Source organism: Mixophyes fleayi, chromosome 4 (assembly GCF_038048845.1).
Source record: "Mixophyes fleayi isolate aMixFle1 chromosome 4, aMixFle1.hap1, whole genome shotgun sequence".
Classification (NCBI taxonomy): domain Eukaryota; kingdom Metazoa; phylum Chordata; class Amphibia; order Anura; family Limnodynastidae; genus Mixophyes; species Mixophyes fleayi.
In genome coordinates this window covers 284,562,701-284,580,599 of record NC_134405.1, presented here as the reverse complement: position 1 = coordinate 284,580,599, position 17,899 = coordinate 284,562,701, and the positions used below count along the sequence as shown (strand labels likewise).

General features: G+C 41.8%; 1 protein-coding gene across 4 annotated transcripts in view; it reads right to left on the bottom strand.

The window, feature by feature from the left end:
• LCP2 (lymphocyte cytosolic protein 2) overlaps window positions 1-17,899 on the bottom strand; it is a 103,031-nt gene that overhangs the window by 13,651 nt on the left and 71,481 nt on the right. For all 4 annotated transcript variants that reach the window (XM_075209808.1, XM_075209809.1, XM_075209810.1 and 1 more), the window contains 5 exons: window positions 16,424-16,454; window positions 7,244-7,253; window positions 4,792-4,909; window positions 3,165-3,220; window positions 646-734 (listed from right to left, as the gene is read on the bottom strand). In XM_075209808.1, the coding sequence (XP_075065909.1) occupies window positions 646-734; window positions 3,165-3,220; window positions 4,792-4,909; window positions 7,244-7,253; window positions 16,424-16,454 (304 nt within the window). The remainder of the gene's footprint in view (window positions 1-645; window positions 735-3,164; window positions 3,221-4,791; window positions 4,910-7,243; window positions 7,254-16,423; window positions 16,455-17,899) is intronic.

The window sequence follows — 17,899 nt, the reverse complement described above, 5'->3', positions numbered from 1 at the left end:
ATGCAGGGTGGGTACATTTTTGCAACGCTGATAATTGTGACAATGACTATAGCAACAAAAGAATGCCGGTTACAATAATGGCGATTTTGGAGAAAATCTAGACGTACCATAAAAAGACACGCCACATGTCTGACACCCCCGATATATATTCTGACTGCAGAAAATGCCAGCAGTTGAAACTGACATAATTTCAAAATTCTACAATGAGATTTCTGGTTTTATGCCAAGACCCACTGCCAGAGTAACCTAGAACCTTTTATCCTGATTCTAATTGTAACCCTAGCCCTAACCCTAACCCATAGATTTGATTATAGAGGCTGCGGGTTCCGGCTTTGCCGCCTTAAAACCGTAAATCTCACTGTCGCCATTTGAATTGACGTCAATTGCAAGTGCCTGCATTTTCTGCAGTCAGAATGTATAGGAGGCGTGTCAGTCATCTTGTGTATCTTTTTTTATGGTAAATCTGGATTTCCTTCATATTAGGATTATTGTAATCTGCATTCTTTTGTCGCTATAGTCATTGTCGGAATTGTGACTATTACCAGAAATGCAATGTTAGTAAATAACCCACAATGCACATATAAGAGTTTATTTTCCAGCTAATAATCCTGTCATCACATTTTCTAAACTACATATTGGTCTTACATTATTTCCTGACATGTGCTGGGACATACTGCTGACAGGAATCGGTGCTGGAGGTCTGCCGTTTCCGATCCCTTCTGAAAACCGGTTATCTGGTAAATGGCCAAATAGATCAGTAATTAGTAGTATACAGTTGTACTCTTGATAGAGAAGACAGACTTGTACACACAGGAGTTAGTTTTAAGTATTTAACATGTGTTCTAAAAACCTATTAAGCACACTTTGTTGCTAATTGATTACAAAGTAACGTAAGTGAATGGACCTGCATACACACTCTTTTTGTCAAGCATTCAATTTGCTGTGCATCGATTTTGACATTATATGCAGTGTTTAGAGTTGTTTAATGGAGGTGAGACAGTAAATATTCTGTTTCTTCCATTATCTAACATCAAAATATTTGTTTTCAAGATTTCTTGTTGTTGTTCAGTTGTTAAATAATTTTTTCCCGTTGGAAACCTCCGGCTACTGTACATAGAGATATAGAGACGAAGGACTCCAAGTCAAAAGAAGTCACGACAGTCATCCTCACTAAGGACACAGAGCACTGAGCAGCAGCATTGGAAACTAGTGCAAGATCTGTAACGTAGGAGCAAAGAATTTTGCATCCATCGGCTCCAGAGAAAGCCATCCTAGAGGAAGTATATGAGTCCCTAGAGATTATGAAGCTACTAAGACTTAAATTAACAGCAAGAACAAACAACTGCAGAAAATGAAGAGGATGAAATTGGTTTGTCCCCAATGTATCCACCAGATACATAATTTTCTCAGGACCTTCACACATTCCATCACTTATTCACATATCTGCACCACATTATTGTCAACATCACTGACATACAAATGCAATCTCAACCAGAGGCTGGGACCCCTTCATCTCTGGGCCCCGTAATGGTTGCACAACCTGTTCCTTTATAGTTTCACCCAGTGGTCAAGGTGGGGGTATATACAGTGGTATTCCTTACTGTCACCTCTACTACTGCCTCCATTGTAAAACTATAAAGTTCCATTCATTTAAATTCCCATTACAAGTTTCATACCACCACTTCTAAATTTCCACTTCGACCACTGGTTTCACCACTACGGACCTGAGTCTTTAAGGAGAGCAAGGCATAAAAAGGAGTAACTTTGCAACTGGGCAAAACCATGTTGCATTGGAGGGGAGGTAAATTTTAAATCCGGGGACAGATTTATAGTTGGGATAGGGCATGTCCTACATCAACTTTAAATTTCAGTGCAAATATAAGCTAACAAGTATTTGTGTGCTATATGAACAAAACAGCCAGTATTTAACAAAATAATAAACTAAATTGCACCCCTTGCATTGTAACATGGTTTGTCCCAGAGAACATTTACTCCTTTTTTTGCCTTAGTTGCCTTAATGATTTAGGTCCTATATCTGTAGTCCTTTACATTAGAATACTGCACACATAACACATATATGTATATAAAAACAAACACAGCATTCATCACCTTCCACAGCAATGACAGTGAAACCCAAGGGTATGAGTATGTGGGCCTGACTCCCTACCAAACATCCTCTGAACAAAAAATCCTATTTCCTAAAATCCTATGGGGTCTAAAAATTATTTTTCTGTTATCCACAATTCCTCATTTACACCTAGTGTTAAATCTAGATCTACTCTAAATTGCAGTGTAAATATTAACCCACCCAGTATTTGTGTATTACATTTAAAAACATTCAGTATTTTCTATATATGTAGGATTGTATTCGAACCTCTTGGAGAAAATACCTCTTTAACAGGATGTATGTCGCATGATGTATGTGCTTATTCCAAACTTCTTTGTACATAATGCTGAAGCAAAGCTCCAGGAATGCTTTAAGATGCAATAATGAATATGAGCTGTACACATTGCAAATGCACATTGCACACTGTCAAAGTGAGGAGAACTTAACTAGCCTTTATTTTGCTTTGTTTTTCAATGATTGTGTGTACAAGGCCTTAGACACAAAACCACATTATCAATGGTTTATTTACTACATTTTTGAATTAATAAGACTTTTGTCCAGATACTAAAAAAGGGAACAAATGAGAATTTCATTTAACTCTAGAGACATGTGCATTGGCCAATGCAGCAGGGATACAGGTGTCGGGAAAAACCACTATAGGCCAGACATACTGATTAAAATATGAAGAAAAACTGTTTCATGGCCGCCATTTTTAGCACTTAAAAGCCACTCGAATTGGTAGTCTTTGGAGGGCAGATTTTCCAGAGCAGGATGTATACATTACAATGCGGTATATGAATGTTGTATTTTAGGACTAAGAGAGTATGCATATAAACAGCATATTATTATTTGTAAGAAATGTAAAGCTAGACCCCTTTCCCAAAGATCTAAATATTGTACTTGTCCCTAATTTGTTTATTATAAAACAGTTCTCCGCAACCTTTTCCCACTCTCGGCACATCTAACCCCTTCCCAGAATTCCGCAGCACACCAAAAGCCAAAATATACCAAAAAATCAGGAATGAAAACAAAAAGAAAGAAAAAATGTATTGTTTACCTGGTTTGTATGGGGTGTATGGCAGCCCTCCTAATAATGGAGCACCAGTGTGAGAGCTGTAATACACATGGATGAAAAAATTAAACAAAATGTGCTTTGTTTGCTAGCTATTTAAAAGACAAAAAAGAACACATGGCTGTGCAGTAGTATATTTAATAAAGCAGAACTTTCCAAATGTTTCTTGGTAAGGATATGTTATAATTGCATATTTCTAATATAAAACGGTGTGCAAATGATCAATTGTAATGAAATGTCTCTTTAAAGCATAAACATAAATATATGTTTAAGTTCAGCTTGTAAAATCCTTTTTTCTCCAAATGGATCGGAATCCCTACGTCTTCCTCTTTCTTCCCGTTCTCCACAGGACCATCAACGATCTAGAAATCAATAAAACCAGGGGCTCCTTCCATGTTGTAAAATCTATTAACAATTTATTCAAACAAAAGAAAAAGAGATATTGCTCTGGTAAACCAAGATGACTCAGCACACATAAAAGTGTACACCTTCTTTAGTGCCACCCTTTTAAATGGAATAAAGTTTCCCAATTTTAGCCTTAAATACTGCTTGTTTTAGCCTTTCTCATGGCAAGCAAGTGAGGAAAAATATGCTTATATTATTTTTTTGTGCATGTGAAGCTTTTTATTACATTGCTCAAAGTGCACCTACAAATACATTTCAATTCTGAAGGCCTTTACTTTTAATGGGACCTGTTTTGTAGAGAACTGCACTTGCAGATGCACCTGTAATAAAACAGCCATGTGGAAAAAGTTATTTATCTTTCAGTATTTTGCTAATATGCTGCAGAGTAGTTTTGAAAATGTTGTTCCTCTCTGCTGTGATAGTTGATGTATTTTCCCTCACAGCTCAACCAACCATAATGCCCTGCTTTTTCATTGCAGTTCCATCAATTTTAGCTAATGTAAGGTATTTTTGCACTACACATTCATGTACTGTGTGCAGGCTAGACCGAATTGCTGTATGCAGTTAATAGGCTTGATTCATTAAGAAAAGTAAAGCAAAAAAGGGAGTAACTTTGCACCTTGGCAAAACCATGTTGCATTGGAGGGAGAGATACATTTAAAATGTAGGGACAGATTTACAGTTGGGGAAGGACACGTCTTAGATCAACTTTACATGTCCTTGTAAAAACAAAGCTATGAAGTATTTGTGTGCTACATGATAAAACAGCCAGTATTTAACTTATGTGCAAAATAATAAACTAATATTCACCCCTTGCATTGTAACATGGTTTTGTCCAGGAGAAAACTTACTAATTTTATTTGCTTTACTTTCCTTAATCAATCAGGCCCAATGTGTTTATTTCCTGTTCCTTTTATCATATTGGGCTTTCTTGTTTTGACTCCAGTCTGATTTCCATTTGTGAGCTTGTACTAGCTGTGTCGAACTTTGGGTATGCGTTAACTTCCACAAGTGAGAATTCGTTATCTTCATTGGTTTTTCTAGAATTGGCCACCCTTTCAGCGGTGACAATACCGGAAGAGAGATAAATGGTAGGTGTGGTACAATATATGAACATCAACAGATATTAAGAAGTAGCCATAACAAAACAATGTAACAATGTTAGTTTTATATGTCATACAAAATTTTAAGGATTAATATAACATACATATCTGTAATAGGCAAAGTGTTGGATCCTGAATTTATTTGTTTCATGGGGGGTTTCGGTGATGTTGAAGGGAAGGTGTTTGAATTGTAAGGACGGTGAGGATATTGTCTCTGTAGATCTGCAGAGCATAAAATAATACAATCATTAAAATAATAATTAAGCAGCTGATAGGTAGTTTTGTCAGATGTGAGTTTAATTTTCAAACAGTTGCACTAGTAGGGTAATATTAAATTACTGCTAAAGAACATTATCACCATTACCTCACTATTCAACATATAAAAACATTATTGTTGGCATCATTATTGCATCTAAGGCTGGTTTATCAAAAGCAAATGGAGCCGCTATGGTAATAAGCAGTCAGTATTAAAGCATGCAACAAAACCAGTGTTTCAAAAGAAAACGTATATATTAAAATAATGGAAGAAATGGTCCATGACAAACGATACTTTTCAAATAAAACTGCTGAACATGACCACGAAAAGGTTTTCACATAGACAGTTTCAAAAACAGTTCCAGTTTTTATAATGAGCAATCTTAATCATACACTGCATTTTTTGAAGTGAAACATCTTTAGCGGCACCTAGTAAAAATCATTTGTGGACATGAAAATGTGTAACGGAAATGGAGTCATGCACTTTCCCAACGCGCTCTGTTTAAATGCTCTCAGCTCTGTGCTCTGACACTGACTATCGGTGTCTAATGGTAACAACTATGCACCCACAGCTTTCCCTGTTCCTCTGTTCAGTTCCCATTTCACTACACAAACTACACCACTTTTATACATGAGCCAGCACACACTACCACAAGAAAGACACACTGCATGACCTTGTATCTGATGTCTGCTGACAACCTGGCTGGATGTAGGAAATTAAGGTGAATATTCTGGGAGCTGCTGTCCCTAGAGCTTTAGATATGCCTGCACTTTATATTTAGCAAATAATGTCACCTCTTCTCTCCAGCCCATCGGTTGCTAGGGGTGCATACAAGTAGCACAAATGAGTGTGAGTAATGCTATAGGGACTTACACAGAGTACAGCAAAAGACATGACAGGAAAAATGAGGAAGTCAGACAATAAACAGATGTGGGACAATAGGTAGAGAGGACCCTGCCCGTGGAAACTTACATTCTAGAGGGAGGAGTGGTGAGAGACAGTAGGACCAACTGTGAGAAAATGGAGATGGCAGAAGTGGAAGAGTAGGTGATGGATAGAAAGGTTAGGAGGTGGTAGGATAGACGAGCTTGGAAAGGTGAGTTTTGAGTGAGTGTTGGAAGAACTGAAGGTTGTGGGAGAGACAAGTAAGACGGTGTAGGGATTTCCAAAGATTAGAGGCAGCACAGCAGAAGTCTTGGAGGCGAACATGGGAGAAGGTAATATGAGATGAAATGATGCAGAGGCCGGAGGCAGACCTAAGATTTGATCTGAAGACGTGAAGAAGCTGCCCAGTCTGGCCGACATCTCTGGAGACACATGTGGCTCTAGTGCCCAGGTGTATAAATGCTCTTCCAGCTGTGGGGTATCACCTGGCAAAAAGTTTAACAATGCACCAGTCTCCACCAGATAATGATCACCCTCATATTCTCATCCTGTCTGTGTAATTCAATCACAAGAAAAAGTAGGGGGACACCATCCGGAGTATCCTCAGATGAACACACGCACAACTTGAATCCGCTCATGAACAGATTCTGAGCCCTCCCAAAACCCTGTCTAACTAACAAATGGGGCTCTGTCCCTGCACACATCCAAAAAGAAGTGGGTGCGGTTCCAACCACCATTTACTCAAGCCTGTTTGCTGGTTTCTAGCAGGGAAGTACGGGGGAGACTGCAATGATTGTGTCATGTGCCGGTTGGTCTCCAGGGAACGTGTTCCAGAACCCCCACTGCTGGCTGAACTCCAGGAGATGCCTGGCAGCTGTGGTGTGTGGAGAATACATTGTCACCAGCAGCAAGTGTTTTACTCGGGGTCGTGGTCACTGGCAGTGGTACTGGCGTGCAACCATCATCTGGATTTATACAAAGTTATAATAATAAAGAGAAATGATTCCCTGCTTCACATTCTCATATTCACCCATGTCATCTGAAAATCCAGTGTGTGTATCTACTGATAGTGCCCTCTTTATAATTTTCAATGACAAAAGGCAAAGAAGTTTCACTTAAAACTTGGCACACACTATATTTTTCAAGACCCATTTGGTCCTTAAAGCAAAGTTCTGTTTTTTCTCTGAGAACAATTCATGCCCTTGAAAAACTCTATAATAATTCTGTAGCTTGTTATAATTTTCTCATCGTTTTACTATATGTCCTTGGTTGGTTAATAACATTAAAGTTAAAAAAAAATAGTGAAAAAAAGTATTATTCAAATATTACCTCTCAATATTGGTTTTCTCCTAGATGCTGACATTCTAATTTTACAACACAAACACACATACATATACAAAGAGGTAGACACGTACCATCTCCATCCTGTAAAAAATAGAGAATATTGTATTAAGAATGAACTGAACTGAATATTTTACAACTGTCAAAATCAAATAAATGATTTATTCTAACCATTTTTCTAGCTTCAGTTTGTTTCTTGATTTTCAGGATGTCTGAAACTCTATACTATGCTGTTGGATGTATTCCTACTGGTCACTCAATGAAAGTTATTGTCCTTTGTTATCAGCAAGTTCAGCCCATTAATCTTTCTCTCCTAGTTCAAGTTGAGGTTTAGCAATAGGTAAGGTTAGCTTTTGGAACAATGAGCTAGGAGAGATACTGCCTAGAAAGATTGCTGTATATATTGATATACGTGGAATGAAGGGCTTACTGTGCATCCTAAAGAAAATGTAAGCTCAAAAATTATCTGGAGTATTTCAATGGGTGATAAGGCATAATAGTTTGCTAAAGCATCATTGTTGGCTATCATTATCCGCCTAACAAAACACCTCTAACAAAAAGTTCTCACATACTTACAGATTGAACTGTATATTACTATATTATACTATACTAGTAAGCAGTTTCATATATTAAACATTGCTTTATATTTATTTGCATATGCACTAAGGTCAGATTGCCCTGCTTGCACTACAATCAGAGCTTTTACCAGAACTACAAAGAGTTATCCCAGTGGACCTTATTGATCCTTTCAGAACTCACACTACACTTACTAGAACTCACATTACACTACACTTACTACAGTACTATAAATCACAATCCCAAATGATCCCTTAATCAGAGAAAACCCATATAAGTATCTGCTGTTTACCCTTCAGGTTCACTGCAGTAACATACCTCCCAACATTTCATATCCATGAATTGGGACTGGTGGAGAGGTACCGTCACAATGCATGGCGTGACCACACCCCGCCTCTTATACTTATACTGTCAAATGTAGACAGTATTAAAAGGTTGACAATTCAAATGTTGACAATATTATAGGGTTAGAGTTAGGGAATTATTGTCGACCTAATGATACTGTGTACATTTGTTTTGTCATTCATGTAACTGTTGAACATATGTATCACAGCCGACTTGACATACCTCACAACTGTACCACTTTGGGACAGAAATGTCCGTGGCTGGGACACAGAGCACTAGAATCAGGCTGCCCCGCCTTACTCTAGACAGTTGTGAGAAATTCAGTAACAATATTTAAATTTTACCCTGAATTTACACTTCACTGCTAGTCGAGCACTAACTATGTAGTTTTAATCTAAAACAGGCTCAGTTAATAGTTTGTTTTCATGGAGAGAGCAGTGAAGGACTGTAATCTTTACTGTGTCAGTGAATCATGAGTAATCCGGTAAATAGTAACATGAAATGAATGAGATTGTACAGATGTGAGTCAGTGTCTGACAGTTCTACTGTATTCTTTGTAAACTGATACACATTTTGGGCATTGAAGTATATATGGCTGCGACTAATATTCCACTCACAACAGTAGAAAGATATAGGAGGGATTTAGGGCATTTCTTTTTGGGACTGTCCCTTGCCATTTTAGTATTGCTATCTAGCAGTAAAGTTCTGATGAAAAATCAGAAAACAAACAGCACGGAGGTACAAAACATTTTTTCATTTGTATCTGGAGCTTTATTGTATAATAACAGCTATTGATCCTACAACTACAAGTTGGGTTGGTCCATCTGCTTTAAAGCTCTTCCTTTTACGTATCGTTGAACACATGAAACCTGGAAGATCTGGCTCAGCATAAAGCTCACTCTTTCCTTAAGTTGTGCAGTGAAAAACATGGATAAGTGTTAGGAACCCCCCTAGCCGATACTGCACAACCCGGAATCTACTCTGCCAGTCAGGTGTTCACTGGAGCCCCTGTGGTGGGGACAGACTGGGCCGCAGACTGACAGAGGGTCGTGAAGTGCGTACCGGCTGGGGAGAACCCGGGAAAGCAGAGTGAAGTCCAGGCAAGGGTTGAGGGCCGGCAGCAGACAGGGAATCCAATAAACAAGCCGAGGTCAAGGGTCATGAGCAAACAGGAAGGTCGGTAAACACGCCAGAGGTCGGGGTCACAAGTAACACAGGCAGGGTCCAAATCCAGGCAAGGGGTCATACACGGGCAATCCAACAGAATATTCAAAGGACAGGAACAAGGAGCAGAGCAGGTCAGCAGACTGGTAACAGAAGCTATAACCGGCAGTGAGGCTGCAGACCTCACTGCCTTAAATACACACATGGCCCAATCAGGGCTTGTATGCACTCCTGCAGACTAATTGCCTGTACAGAGCAGGACCAATCAGGGCCTGTCCCTAAAACACACAGGTGCAGGCTAATGCCTGTAAATTCAGCCCCAGGCTGGATTAACAAAGATGATTTAAACTATGCGCATGCGCGAATGGCTTTCCATGCTGCCGGGACGCCACGCTGAAGAAGCGTCCGACCGTTCCCTTGGCGAAAGTGACGTTCCGGTCGTCAAAGTGACGGCCAAGACGTCCGAGGGCACAGGAAGCGAGCCGCGGCGGCTGTGGATACCGCCGCGGCTCGTGACAGTACCCCCCCTTGAGGAGGGGTCAAGGAACCCCGACACCCAGGTCTCTTCAGAAATTTCTTGAAGAACTCCTTCAGCTGTTTAGGGGCATGGAGTTGTCTTTGCGGAATCCAAGACCGCTCTTCCAAACCTCGATTTTTCCATTGCACCAGGAAATGCACCTGACCCTGTACCTTTTTAGAATCAAGAATGCTTTGAACCACAGATTTTCTAGATCTGTTCTGACTCTGTCCATATGGACTTGGGTAAAGTACAGGTTTGAGCAGGGAACAATGGAACGTGTTGGGGATTCTCAACGACCCAGGAATTTTTAACCTAAATGCAACAGAATTAACCTGCTTGATGATGAGAAACGGACCAATGAACTTAGGGCCCAACTTCCTGCAAGGCTGTCTGAGCCTAATATTTTTTGTAGAAAGCCACACTTTCTGGCCCACTTTGAGAGAGCAGGTGATACGGTGGCGGTCCGATTTTTTTTTTTGGCTTGTCTCAATGATGACTGCACTTTTTTCCAGATAACTTTGAGATCCCTGGCAGTGGAGCAAATCTCCAGAACACCAGCGGACTTGAGCGAGTACAAAGAATTAGATCTGGGGTGAAAACCAAAATTGCAGTAAAATGGAGAGGTTTTGGTAGATAAGTGACATAAATTATTATAAGCAAATTCTGCCCAGGGTAACAATGAGGACCAGTTATCATGAAATTCCGACGTGTAGCATCATAAAAATTGTTCCAAAGACTGCTTAACCCTTTCAGTTTGCCCATTTGACTGAGGGTGGTATGCAGATGACAAACTAATCTTGATTCCGAGAAGGGTACAAAAGGATTTCCAGAATTGTGCTATGAACTGGGAACCCCGATTGGAAACGATATCAGTAGGGAGTCCATGGAGACGGAAAATATGTTGGATGAATAAGACGGCCAAATCTCGAGCGGTAGGAAGTCTGGTTAGCGGTATGAAGTGTGACATTTTGCTGAACCGGTCAACTACGACCCAAATGGTATTGTGTTCTGCAGAGGGTGGCAGATCGACTATAAAGTCCATGGACAAGTGTGTCCAAGGTTTTACAGGAATGGCCAATGGAACCAACTGGCCTACTGGACGAGTCCTGGGGATTTTATTCCTGGCACAAACCTCGCACGAGAGGACACGACTTTTGACGTCAGCAGACAATTATGGCTACCAGACAGTACGGGAAAGGATTTCTAGCGTCTTCTGAATTTCAGGATGTCCAGCAGTCCTACTATTATGCGCCTCTGCAAGAACCGCTTTCCTTAAATGGACTGGAACAAATAGACACCGCTCCGGAGTAATATCAGGGGCTAACCTTTGAAATCTCTGAAGTGTGATACTCAGGTCTTGGGTTAACCCAACATGGATTATGGAAGACGGAATAATAGGCTCTGGGTTTGTGACTGGAACGTGGTGTGCCAAGAAGCTTCTGAACAGAGCATCTGCCCGGACATTTTTAGAACCTTGTCGGTAGGTGATCACGAAGTTGAAACGGGTTAAGAACAACGACCTTAGGCGTTTGGCCGATTGAATATATTGTAAGTCCTTGTGGTCTGTAATAACGGAGATTTGATGTGAAGCACCCTCCAGCCAATGCCGCCACTCCTCGAAGGCCCATTTAATTGCCAATAGTTCCCTATTACAGACATCGTAGTTGGCTTCTGCTGAAGAGAACTTACGGGGGAAAGAGGCACATGGGTGTAGACGATGAGTATGAAGGTCCTTCTGTGATAGGATAGCACCGGCACCGATGTCAGAGGCATCGACCTCAAGAACAAATGCTTTAGTTTGATCCGGGTGTCTAAGGACCTGAGCGGACACAAAGGCTTTTTTCAAGCTTTCAAATGAGGCTACTGCTTGGGGCGACCAATTAGTTGGATCCATTCATTTGCGAGTCAGGGCGAAAATGGGAGCCATGATGTCAGCAAAGCCACGAATGAACCTTCTACAGTAGATGGCGAAGCCCAGGAACCTCTGCACCGCCTTAAGATTGTTTGGTTGCACCCAATCCAAGATAGCTTGAACCTTAGTTGGATCCATGGAGAATCCCTCAGAAGAGATTATGTAACCCAGAAAGGATACCTTTTGCACCTCGAACTCACACTTTTCTAGTTTGGCGTAAAGGTGGTGTTCTCGCAATTTCTGTAGAACCTGTTTGACGTGACCCTGATGTACGGATAAAGATTTAGAATAGATGAGGATATCATCTAAATAGGCGACCACGAAACAATCAAGGAACTCCCGAAGAACTTCATTAATCAGGTCCTGGAATACTGCAGGTGCGTTGCTAAGACCAAACGGCATGACCAGATACTCGTAGTGGCCAGAGTGCGTATTGAATGCCGTCTTCCATTCATCTCCTTCTTTAAAACGGATGAGGTTATATGCTCCACGAAGATAGATTTTGGTGAAGACAGTGGCACCTCTTAATTGATCAAATAATACGGAGATGAGAGGAAGGGGATAGGTGTTCTTGACTGTAATGAGATTCAGTCCACGGTAGTCAATACAGGGTCTTAGTCCTCCGTCTTTTTTGGATACAAATAAGCATCCCGCTCCTACTGAAGATTTAGATGGCCCGATGAAGCCTTTCTCCAGGTTTTCATCAATGTATTCCTGCACGGATTTGGTCTCTGGACCAGAGAGGGAGTACAAGTGTCCCTTGGGTAACTTGGAACCAGGAATAAGCTCGATGGCACAGTCGAAGTCACTGTGCGGTGGTAAGGTGTCAGCAGCCTTTTTGGAGAACACATCCCAGAACTCATGATACTGTGAGGGAAGCTGCTCCGGAATAGACTGAATTACATGCAGAGGCAGAGTCAAGCAGGACTGTGTGCAATAAGAGCACCACTGGACAATTTCTCCTTTCACCCAATCCACGACTGGGTTATGACGGGAAAGCCAAGGGTGACCCAGGATCAATGGAAATGACGGACAGTCGATAAGGAAGAAAGTCATTGACTCTGAATGAAGAACCTCAATGTTCAGTTGCAGTAAACGGGTCTCCCAAGTAATATTGCCACCAGGCAATGGACTCCCATCTAAGCCACAAATGGTAATGGCAGATTTAAGCTTCAAAGTCGGAATTCCCGCGGAGTGGGCAAACCCGATGTCGAGGAATTTGCCTGCAGCTCCACTATCAATGAAGGCCGACAGGGCCACGGAACTGGCACCGAAGTGACTTGTGCGGGAATCAGGACAGCATTCTTTTGGGAAACAACTTGCAGACCTAAGTGGACCTTTCCCAGACATGCTCCTTTTTCAAGTTTGTAAGGACAAGAGCAGGAGAAGTGGCCTTTATTACCACAATAAAGACATAGGCCTTGTGACTGTCTTCTGTCTCTTTCATCAGGAGAGAGGCGATAGGCCCCCGACTGCATAGGTTCCTCCTCATCCATGGGAACCGGGATAAATGCAGATGAAAAGGAAGATGCCTCTTTCTCTGTCTTCCTCTCCTTGATTCTCCTGTCAATTTTAATGGCGAGTTGCATAAGGCCTTCCAACGAGGTGGGGGAAGGATACTGCACAAGTGAATCTTTGATCTGCTCTGACAGTCCAAGGCAAAACTGGCTGCGTAACGCTGGATCATTCCATTCACTGTCAGGTGACCATCTGCGGAATTCAGCGCAGTATTCTTCTGCAGGACGTCGTCCTTGCTTTAGAGCCCGTAGATGAGCCTCAGCGGAGGCAACTCGGTCAGGGTCATCGTAGAGCAGACGGAATGCATTAAAGAAAGCTTCCAAAGATTGCAAGAAAGGACTAGACTGTGGCAGGGTGAAGGCCCAAGACTGGGGGTCACCCTGCAGGAGGGAGATAACAATCCCGACTCTCTGTGGTTCCGAACCGGAAGACCGAGGTTTCAGCCGAAAGTAGAGCTTGCAGCTTTCCTTAAAGTTCCGGAACAGGGCTCTATTTCTGGAGAACCGATCCGGCAAATTTAACTTGGGTTCATCTGTGGAACCGAAAATGGCTAGTGTAGTCTGGGAGTCCTCCTCTTGAGCGGACAAATGCTGGGACAATCCCCGAACCATCTGATACAGGGTCTCAACATGACCCGCCAGGGCTTGGAATGGAGACGATTTGGTTCCGCTTTCATCCATCCCAATTTCGTCTCCAGAATGTCTTTAGGTCGGTTATAATGTTAGGAACCCCCCTAGCCGAAACTGCACAACCCGGAATTTACTCTGCCAGTCAGGTGTTCACTGGAGCCCCTAGTGGTGGGGACAGACTGGGCCGCAGACTGACAGAGGGTCGTGAAGTGCATATCGGCTGGGGAGAACCCGGGAAAGCGGAGTGAAGTCCAGGCAAGGGTCGAGGGCCGCCAGCAGACAGGGAATCCAATAAACAAGCCAAGGTCAAGGGTCACGAGCAAACAAGAAGGTCGGTAAACACGCCAGAGGTCGGGGTCACAAGAAACACAGGCAGGGTCCAAATCCAGGCAAGGGGTCATACACGGGCAATCCAACAGAATATCCAAAGGACAGGAACAAGGAGCAGAGCAGGTCTGCAGACTGGTAACAGAAGCTATAACCGGCAGTGAGGCTGCAGACCTCACTGCCTTAAATACACAGATGGCCCAATCAGGGCTTGTATGCACTTCTGCAGACTAATTGCCTGTACAGAGCAGGACCAATCAGGGCTTGTCCCTAAAACACACAGGTGCAGGCTAATGCCTGTAAATTCAGCCCCAGGCTGGATTAACAAAGATGATTTAAACTATGCGCGTGCACGCCCGGCTTTCCATGCTGCCGGGACGCCGTGCTGAAAAAGCGTCCGACCAGTGCCTTTGCCGTTTGACCGTTGCCGTCACCTTGACGACCATTCCGGTCATCAAGGTGACGGCCGGGACTTCTGAGGGCACAGGAAGCGAGCCGGTGGTGACAATAAGTCCATATTATTATGCAAGGTTCTAATGCTAGATTCTGATGTTTACAAGCTGCCAATTTACTGAGAGCTAAATGGTCTGCCCCAATTTTCCTTTGCTTATTTTTCAATTCCAGCACCCATTGCTGGATTCATTTATTGATCTAAAATGTATTTTATATCAATTAACTAATTAAGCTCAGGTTGACAGGTCTGCAAAGACAGGGCAGGGGCCACCATTAGGCAGCTTTCGGGCTCTGGGGGGCGGCAGGGTGGCCGGGCACTCATACTAACAATGGCTCTGAACGAGACATTGTTAGCTGGGCAGTGCTGGTGGTGCGATCGCCCGCCCGCCATTTCCCCAGTACTGACCTGCTAAGAGAGCCTGTGCTGTTACAAGGCAGCACCATCTCCCCTGCTCCAGGCCTCTGACATCACAAAGCAGTCAGTAAAGAGGAGCCCAGAAGCTCCAAGACATAAGAAGAAACAAAAGAAGGAGCAAGAAGCGAAGATGATGAGAATAGAAAAGAAGAAAAGGTAATTATATTAATATAGACAAAACGGAGGGAGAGGGGCTGGTGAAAATGTGGGGGGGAGGGAGCAGAGAAAGGTGGCATCAGAAAAATGGGGAAACATAGGGGGGCACCAGAAAAATGGGGGGAGACAGAGAGAGAGGGCACCAGAAAAATATGGAGAGAGAAAGGAGTGGGCTAGAGAAAATGAGGGGGGGGGGGGGTATCTTGAGAAAATGGGGGGAGGGGGTAACAGAAATTGGGTTAAAGGGGGCTACAGAAAATAGGGGAAAAAGGGGAGGTTACCTTCAGAAATCCTCAGAAGTTACATACTATTAATTTAAGGAAACTTAAGGTTTGAGCAACCATTCATTTTATTAGTATTTGCACACTATTTGGCTCTCCCCTGTTGATATCTGTTAGTAGAATTAATTTAAATCTGCAGAATACTTTAACACATAAGCACAGGTAATCTAAATGTGATGCATTCAGCATTAAGCTGTTTGTTTAAAATTTTGTGGGCAAAAAAAAAAATCTGTTTGGCAGGGGGACATAGATGAAAAAAGCTGGCTAGGGCACATTTGGAAGGAGTGCTTATGGAAGAAAAGCTAGTGTGCTAAGGGCATGTGAGAAAAGTTGGTGGGATGGAGGTGGCATGTGTGACAAGAGCCAATTTATACAGGTGGCATGTGTGAGAAAAGCTGGTGGGCAGTGACGGACATGTCAGTAACAGGTGGGTGATTTTTTTGTTTTGTTTTGAAATCTAATATTTGCAGCCTCCCCTCTAGATATCCTGTATTTGCTCCTGGGCAGCAGTGAAGCCTGGACAACATTCTGCGTCAGACATCAGTACATCTGGTTATAAGTGCATCTGAACCACAACCTAACCAGCCAGGAGGAGGTAAGAGTTATTTTTTTTATTTTACAAATGTTAAGTGTGTGAGGGGCAAATATGTGGAAATTGGGGGCATAAGGGGCGGTATGCTGATGCTCTGTCTAGGGCACAGAGAAACCTTTCACCGCCTTGTGCAGAGGTAATAGAATGAAGGAAGGCAAAACCTTGTTTACTCAGTGAATGGATATATACGCATGAAGACATGATGTGCATGTTAGAATTCTTACATTGAATAAGATGTTTTGGAATAATCTAAACTCTGAGTGAACATTTATATAAATAAAACTGTAAAAGGGATGCACTGAGAAAAGTAAAGATAATAATAGCAAAGCCAAATAACACATATAACACTGTTAATTGTGTGCTCACCATCAATATGTCTTCAGCATCTGCATTATGTCTAGAACAAAAATAAAGAAGGAAACTAGTTAGGCAGATCTGAAACTTAAGGTTCATCCACAAACTACTGTACAGTCATAAACTGTGGAAAAAATGAAATATAGTAGTCCAAAGTACACTACATTAATGGTTTGCACCCATTTTAGCATTTTTTTAATGGGGTATGTTCACCTTTTAGTTATTATAGTACATTACTTGTAATTCTCTTATTCAGTCAATTAACAACCATGTATATAAAAATTAACAACATTGCTGATAGGCCTGGATTCCCTTAGGGACTGCAGGAGTTCAGGAATGAAGTAGGTGCAGTACATACAGTTTTTGTATTAATACCAGATATTCTGCAAAACATTTAAGTATGTATCCCTCAAGATACAGTTATAACAGGGTAATGTTCCACAAATTATAACAAAAAATAACCTTTAGTATCACAACAAAGGGCAGCTCTTGAAAGGTGAAGAATGTATAACTATGGAGCAAACTCAATTCCCCATGTTGTTCTTTAGAACGGCGTGGGCCGTGCACTATTACCGTTACTATGGTAATAGCTATGTATTATTACCGTTACTATGGTAATAGCTGTGCATTATTGCCATTTCTACGATAGCACGGTGGCTTAGTGGTTAACACTTCTGCCTCACAGCACTGGGGTCATGAGTTCGATTACCGACCATGGCCTTATTTGTGTGGAGTTTGTATTTTCTCCCCGTGTTTGCGTAGGTTTCCTCTGGGTGCTTTGATTTCCTTCCACACTCCAAAAACATACTGGTAGGTTAATTGGCTGCTATTAAATTGCCATTAGTCTCTCTAAGTCTGTGTGTGTGTATGTTAGGGGGTTTAGATTGTAAGCTCCAATGGGGCAGGGACTGATGTGAGTGAGTTCTCTGTGCAGTGCTGCAGAATTAGTGGCGCTATATAAATAAATAGATGATGATGATGATTATTACCATGACTGCAGTAATTTGAACACTGTTTTTTGCTTGCAACTCTGTCATGAGAAATTGAATCTACCCCTATATGTTCCAAGTATATAGAAAGTAATATGGCAGCAACAGGAATATGTGTAGATGTTGTGTACAAGATAGAAAAAAACAACAACTAATACGTGTTTTATATTGACCTACAAGAGCCACAGTCAATGTTTCTGAAGTCATAAACCTTTTTTGGGGGGATGTGGGCGAACTATACCATATACCCAAAAAGCTATTTACAGTGCTTTGAAAAAGTATTCGGCCCCCAATGTGTTTTTTTCACACAAATCTCACAACATGGAATTTGTATTTGTTTATAATGAGAGTTTGTTTACGTGAGTCACATATTATCATTTAATAAGTATTATCCCCTGGATCATTACTTAGTGAAAATACCTGTCAGCAATTATCAGCCAGTAGCTATAAGTTTAAACACTGAAAAGGAGCAATAGCTTCTGTAGTGTTATTGTACTGT